The sequence below is a fragment of the Nansenia antarctica genome (assembly GCF_963989245.1).
Source record: "Nansenia antarctica genome assembly, chromosome: 8".
Lineage (NCBI taxonomy): Eukaryota > Metazoa > Chordata > Actinopteri > Argentiniformes > Microstomatidae > Nansenia > Nansenia antarctica.
In genome coordinates, this window is record NC_137678.1 from 58,816,954 (window position 1) to 58,824,488 (window position 7,535).

At 52.7% G+C, this 7,535-nt stretch overlaps 1 protein-coding gene across 1 annotated transcript; it reads right to left on the bottom strand.

The window, feature by feature from the left end:
• Positions 1–547: 547 nt before the first annotated feature.
• Positions 548–4,459, bottom strand: LOC308164498 (RAD50-interacting protein 1-like; the record flags this gene model as incomplete). The annotated part of the gene is made up of 10 exons (XM_080538573.1): positions 4,373–4,459; positions 3,894–4,004; positions 3,547–3,772; positions 3,120–3,257; positions 2,357–2,451; positions 2,103–2,198; positions 1,887–1,957; positions 1,346–1,532; positions 993–1,111; positions 548–755 (listed from the first exon to the last, which is right to left on the bottom strand). Exons 1-10 carry the CDS (start codon positions 4,442–4,444, stop codon positions 548–550), a joined length of 1,323 nt encoding a protein of 440 aa, XP_080394699.1. The 5' UTR covers positions 4,445–4,459.
• Between the last annotated feature and the right edge of the window lie 3,076 nt (positions 4,460–7,535).

The window sequence follows — 7,535 nt, forward strand, 5'->3', positions numbered from 1 at the left end:
AGGGAGGGCGGGAGGGAGGGAGGGGGGGAGGAGAGGATAAAGGAGGGAGGGGGAGGAGGGAGGGAGGGGGGGGGGAAGAAAGAGGTAAGAAGGGAGGGAGAGAGGTGGGAGGGAAGAGGTAAGAAGGGAGGGAGAGAGGTGGGAGGGAAGAGGTAAGAAGGGAGGGAGAGAGGTGGGAGGGAGGGAGAGAGGTAAAGAGGGAGAGAGGTGGGAGGGAGGGAGAGAGGTAAGGAGGGAGGGAGGAGAAGTCCACTCCTCTGAAGAACCGTTCAATCCAGCACTTCGTCCTGTGTGTGTGTGTGTGTGTGTGTGTGTGTGTACCAGATCTCCATGGCAACACACAGACAGCCACGGGAGGGTCGGTCCACCAGGGAGAAACAGCTTGTTGACTCCAGACAGTCTCTAGTCCAGTCAGCAGGGCCTGTTCCCATTGGTCGTTGTGGTCCGGTGGTCCTACCTGGTCTGGTCCAATCGGGTGTGAGGGAGCTGTGGGCCTTCCTCTTCCTGGTCCCTGTGACCCCCTGTGACCCCTGACCTCTGACCCCGGTCACTGGCCGGGCCAGGAGGCGCGGAGGTTGAGCAGGATGAGGACGTCGCAGGGCGCGAGGCGGAACACCCACAGTTCGTTGAGGGCCGCCACGGGGGAGGGCTGCTGCTGTCCCTGGGGGGTGTCCCCCTCCCCCTGCCTCAGCACGTCACGCAGCAGCAGGGCGGAACCCACGTTCAGACAGAGCAGGATGCAGGCCTCCTTCACACTGGAGGGGAGGAGGGGAGAGAAAGAGAGATAAGGCCTTCTATACACTTGGGGGGTGGCATGGTGATACACAGAGAGAGAGAGACAGAGAGAGAGAGAGAGAGAGAGACAGAGAGAGAGACAGACAGAGAGAGGCACAGAGAGAAAGAAAGAGACAGACAGAGAGAGGCACAGAGAGAGGCACAGAGAAACAGAGAGAGAGAGAGAGATAGAGAGAGAGAGACAGAAAGACACTCACTGTTTGAAGAAGTTCTCGGGTCTCTTGCAGTAGTGTCCAAACAGAGGGAACAGGTTCCTGGTCATGTCAAACTGCAGTTGGGCTGCCCCGCCCTCGTTGAAATGGTTGTACAGGATCACCTGAGACACACACACACACACACATACACACACACAATTAATGAGGTGTGTCACAAGGTGCATCACGCTGACACTCCCAGACAGACATCTCACTTGCTCACTTGCTTAATCAAATGTATCGATTGTAAGTCGCTTTGGAATAAGGCGTCTGCTAAATGCCAAAAATGTCAATGTCAATGTAAAATGTAATCTCCAGACAGACAGACAGTCAGACAGACAGACAGACAGTCTTACGTCCTGGTAGAGGTAGAGGTCCAGGCGGTCGGCCAGGCCCTGCCAGGCGGAGTGGAAGAGCGGCAGGCAGAGCAGCTGCTGCTGCAGGCGGAGCAGGTGGTCCCTCAGGCAGAGCATCATGGGACACGGAGCGGAGCTGGACAGAGACATGGTGGCCTGGTCGCTCTGGGAGGGCAGGGACAGCCATCTGAGGGGGGGCGGAGGGGGAGGGAATACAGAGGGTTTACATCAGGTAAAATTGTCTTATCAACAACGTTTGCAGGAAAAGTGCTATAACAAATAAAAGTTATTATTATCATTATCAATCAAATGAATAAACCTAACCCTAACCCTAACCTAATATTTATAACCTTAACCACTACCAGTACCCCCCCCCCCCCCCCCCCCCCTCCTCCCTCCCAGACAGAAATTGCCTGCGTTCGTAAATTCGCTGTGGAATCTGATCAGCGCTCATGGAATGCCTCTTGTCCAAACAAATGACTTGGTCCCGTTTATGACTTTGAACCCAGTGTGTGCTCCGGCGCTCTCAGAGCAAATGTACAAACGCACTCGTGTCCATCTCCTGTAAGTACTGCAGCAGTAGCCAACAGGATGAGCTTCTACAGAAAACATCTTGACCGACCCACCCACACCCACACCCACACCCACACCCACACCCACAGCCACACCTACACCCACACCCACTTAGGCCACGCAGTCTGGCCCTTTAACCCCTAACCCTGCATAGGGAGGCTGTGTCCCAATAAAGCGTTCTCACCACGTTGTCCCCCAGCACGGTGCTGATGTAGTTGGCAGCGTTCAACACGGCGCCGTAGCGAGCGCCCAGCGGACAGCGAGACTCCTCCTTCATCACCTGTCAGAGGGGCAGAGGTCAGAGGGTTAGGGTTAGGGTCGGGGTCAGAGGGTCAGAGGATAGTACGGTTAGATAGAGGGTCTAGTAACCTAGGGTTAGAGGTCAGAGGGTTAGGGTCAGGGGTTAGGGTCAGAGTTAGGGTCAGGGGTCAGGGTCACCTGGGTCAGACGGATCCGGAAGTCGTCCACCAGTTCTCGCTGCAGCGCCAGGAAGCTCAGCTGGGCCCGCGGGGACGGGAGGGACCGGTACCTGTCTGGAGGGGGGGGGGAGACAGGTAGGGAGAGAGAGAGGTAGAAAGAGAGAGAGAGTGGGACAGAGAGAGAGGGACAGAGAGAGAGAGGTAGAGAGAGGGACAGAGAGAGAAAGGCAAAGCAAGTTTATTTGTATAGCACATTTCATACAACTATGTAGATTTGTGTGTCATCCGCATAGTTGTGGTAGGCAATTTTGTTCTTTTTTATGATGTGTCCCAATGGAAGCATGTAGACATGAATAGAAGGGGGCCAAGGATTGATCCTTGGGGAACCTCACATGATTTTAATTTGTCGGACACAAAGTTGCCAATGGAGACAGTAGTAGCTTCTGTCCTGTAGGTAGGATCTAAACCAGTTTAGGGCAGTGCCCGAAAAGAGTCAGAAAAGAAAGAGAGAGAGAGGTAGAGAGAGAGAAACAGGCGGAGAGAGGGAGAGAGAGAGAGACAAGTAGGTGTGTGTGTTCCTACCAGTGATGACCAGTAACAGAGAGAGAGAGAGAGAGACAGACAGGTAGGTGTGTGTGTGTGTGTGTGTGTGTGTGTGTGTGTGTGTGTGTGTGTGTGGGTGTTCCTACCAGTGATGACCAGTAACAGAGAGAGAGAGAGAGAGACAGACAGGTAGGTGTGTGTGTGTGTGTGTGTGTGTGTGTGTGTGTGGGTGTTCCTACCAGTGATGACCAGCAGGAGGGTCATGAAGGTCTCAGCACAGTCAGGAGCCTTCAGTTCGTCCATGTCGCTGATGTCTCTGTACTGGGAGCTCCACGCACCCTCAGACGACAGCATCGCATCCACCTTCTCCACCGCCACTACACACACACACACACAGACACCCAGACACCCAGTTACAACCACACACACACACACACAACCCCAAAAATATATCTTTCTTCTTTTAGCACGACGACTGCCAATGGCCCCGGGCCTGAGCTAGATTACTCTTCCTGCTACGACGTCGGCTAAATGCCAAAAATGTAAATGTAAACCAGACACACACACACACACACACACACACAGTCTCTTCCTCTGGCAAGCACACACACACACACACATACATACATACATACATACATACACACACAGACACGCTCCACTCACTCTTCCTCTCCACAGTGAGCCACTTCAGCAGCACGGCCTCGTCCAGCAGGATGTGCAGCGCCCCCTGCAGGGTGGGGGGGTAGGCGTGCGTGCTGCGCAGCTCCCGCTCGAACTGCAGCACCTCGTCCACCAGGTGGCAGAAGAGGGCGTCGTCGTAGAGCAGCCGCGGGGCGTCGGACGCCAGCTTCTCCGTGGCCAGGGTGAGCAGGCCGCGGCACAGCTCCACCTGGTGGTGGGGGGGAGTAACTGCATGAGATGTCTGGATTCTAGAACCATCTATTCTAACAGAACCACCTATTCTAGAACCATCTATTCTAGAACCACCTGTCCTAGAGCCGTCCTCTGACCTTGGCGTTGACGTTGGCGCCAGCCCGGTCCAGGATGGGCTGGATCTTCTCCTCCATGAAGGCGGAGCTGTTACCCATCCACATGAGGACCTGGGTCAGGTACCACTCTGGCTGCACACACACACACACACACACACACACACACACACACACACACACACGGTCAGAACAGACAGACAGACAGACAGACAGACACACACACACACACACACACACACACACATAACATTTAGGAGTGTGTGTGAGTGTCCTTTCTGACCTTGTATGACTGAGTGAGTGAGTGTGTGTGTGTGTGTGCGTGTGTGTGTGTGTGTGTGTGTGTGTGTTTGTGTGTGTGTGTCGGTGTGTGTGTGTGTGTGTGTGTGTGTGTGTGTCGGTGTGTGTGTGTGTGTGTGTTTGTGTGTGTGTGTCGGTGTGTGTGTGTGTGTGTGTGTGTGTGTCGGTGTGTGTGTGTTGTGTGTGTGTCTGTGTGTGTGTACCTTGTCCAGAGAGTTGGTCTGCCGGTTGCCAGTGAAGTGGTAGCGGAACCTCTTGCTGAGCGGGAGGAGCATGATCTGGATGGGCAGCGAGAGGGGCGGAGTGAGGGGCTCGCCCAGGCGCGAGGGCGCCTCCTTCTCCGATAAGAGGTCATCACTGAGAGACGGTCGTCAAGGAAACAGACCCGGTTTCTGTCTCAGTCAAATGTCACGTGACATCATCACATAGGTCATAGGTCAGAGTTCGTACAAACAACGTCCTCCCTAACAGAACTGTAACAAACTATATGTACATATTGTACACAGACACTATTATCAGGGGTGCACATAACTTTTTGGGGCCAGTGCTCAGAGGAGCACCTAGGGATGCTGCTTGGTGCTCCCCGAGCTCGCGAGTCACGACCCGTCCCACAGGATGGATAAAAAAGGGATACATGGATAACTTGTATTAGCAAAACGACATTTATTCATAAATAAAGATGAACGAACAAATTATTGTGTGCAAAACAAAAGAAACAAATGCAAAATCAAATGACTGCTCTTTAAGCATGAAAGTCTGTCAGACTCCTTTAAACACAATGAAATCAACTGACATCTCTTTAAGCACTGCTCTGTTCTGTAAACACTGAAATCAACTTTTCAACAAAAATGAATGAATGAATGAATGAATGGTCTTTATTGTCATTGCTACAGTACAGGTACCAAACAAAGAAATTTAGGAGGGGTGGCTCCCCTGGTGTTAGGAAAGAAAAAAAATCACTTTTAAAAAAATCACAAGAAGGGAAGGAGCTGGTTTACATAAATAAAGGCTATGTACACTATCCACTATACTATACTGTACAGATAGACGACTAGGGTTGTCATATTGCACAATTGTTATTGCACATTTATTTAAAGTGTCGCAGTTTGCAGGCTTGAAATGTACATATTTGTGCCTCAGCACTACACCTGATTTTTTCAGTCCAGCAGCTGCCATCAATCCGTCCAGACTGTCCAGGGCCCAGAACCTAGGTCTTTGCTGTGTTCAGGGCCTGGACGGCCCTGTGGTAGAAGCTGTTTTTCAGTCTGTTTGTCCTTGCGGCCAAGGTCCTGAACCGCCTTTTCGAGGGCAGCCGGGTAAAGTGTTCGTACCCAGGGTGGGTTGGGTCCCTGGAGATCTTGGAGGCCTTCCTGAGACAGCGTGTGTTGTACAGCTCTTCCAGAGAGGGGAGGGGGGCGCCGGTGATCTTCTGGGCTGTTCTCACGACTCTCTGTAGCGCATTTCTCTCCGCGGTTGTGCAGCTGGAGAACCAGTTGCAGATGCCGTAGGTGAGGATGCTCTCCACTGCGCCGCGGTAGAAGGTCACCAGTATCTCCTGCTTGCTGTGTTCCTTCCTGAGGACTCTCAGGATGTATAGCCGCTGTTGTGCCTTCTTGATGGTGGCTTTTGTCTTGTCCTTCCAGGTCAGGTCATCCCGCATGTGCATCCCCAGGAATCGGAGGGTTGAGACTCTCTCCACGCTCTCTCCGTCGATGAGCAGGGGCTGGATCTCGGACTTTTTCCTCCTGAAGTCTACGATGATGTCCTGGGTCTTTGACTTGTTCAGCAGCAGGTTGTCCATCGAGGAAGGCCTGAGAGGAAGCCGGAAGCCAGGGTACTAAGTACCTTCTCTTCCAGTTGTTTGTAGTGTTGCTGCTGTCTTCTCAAGTCACTCCGGTCTACTGAGTGCGCTTAGCTAGTCCTAGTTCTGTTGGTTCCATAGCCCTCTTCCCCTCTACAGACTTTTGCCACAATGTGCTTTCTCCCTATCCCTGTTCTTCTGACACTCAGGAGGACACCTAGATGCTACATCCCCCCTCGCAAACCTTCCAATCTCATCTACCCACCTCTTTCTACTGACCATGACTTTATCGCCGCAGGCGGTCTCTGGAATTGCCAGTCGGCGGTCCGGAAAGCTGACGCTATCTCAGCTTATGCATCTCTTATGGCCCTCAATTTCCTTGCTCTCACTGAGACCTGGATCACACCAGAAAACACAGCTACACCGGCAGCCCTCTCTGCCGCCTACTCCTTTTCTCATTCCCCTAGACCCTCTGGTCGAGGGGGAGGCACAGGACTCCTCATCTCGCCCAAGTGGTCACACACTGTCCTTCCCCTGGCACACTTGTCTACATCCTCCTTTGAATTTCATGCTGCTTTTGTCTCTTCCCTGGTCAAACTCCACATTGTCGTCATCTATCGCCCCCCAGGCCAACTCGGTGACTTCCTAGGCGAGATGGATGGCCTTCTCAGCTCTTTCCCTGATGATGGCACTCCGCTCGTACTACTAGGTGACTTCAATTTCCAATCTGAGAAGCTTCTCTCATCTGGAGTACTTGACCTTCTCCTCTCCTTCGGCCTTACCCTGTCCCCCTCTCCTCCGACTCATAAGGCAGGCAATCAGCTCGACCTTGTCTTCACCAGATCTTCCCACACTTCCAACCTTACCGTTACCCCTCTTCCAGTTTCTGATCACCACTTTATATCCTTCTCCCTTCCCCTCAAAACTTCCTCTTCCCTCTCAGCCTCTAACCACTTAAGACCCTCTCGTCGTAACCTACGTACCCTGTCCCCCAGCGCCCTCTCTTCTTCTGTCCTATCCTCCCTACCCTCTGTCGAATCCTTCTCCCTTCTATCCACTGATGCGGCATCCTCAACCCTTCTGTCCGCTCTCACCTCATCCTTCGACACCCTCTGTCCACTAACCTTGAAGCCAGCTCGATCCTCTCCTCGAGCTCCCTGGCTCTCTGAAACGCTACATGCTTGTAGACTAGAGCTCAGAGCAGCTGAGAGGAAATGGAGAAAAACTGGCCTTTCTGATGACCTTAACCTCTATCACTCTCTCCTTGCCAACTACGCCTCCTCGGCATCAGCTGCTAAAACATCCTACTATCATTCAAAAATACATTCTTCTGCCTCTAATCCTAGAAAACTGTTCTCCACTTTCTCTTCACTCCTTAATCCACCTCCTCCCCCTCCTCCTTCCTCCCTGTCCGCCGATGACTTTGTCACCTACTTTGAAAAAAAGGTGGACGACATCAGCAGCACCTTTCTCCCCCCACCGCTCCCTCCTCCCACTAACAATGCTAACACTGTTCCCACTAACAATGCTAACACCCCTTCCAAACTCCCCCCTCGACACTCGAT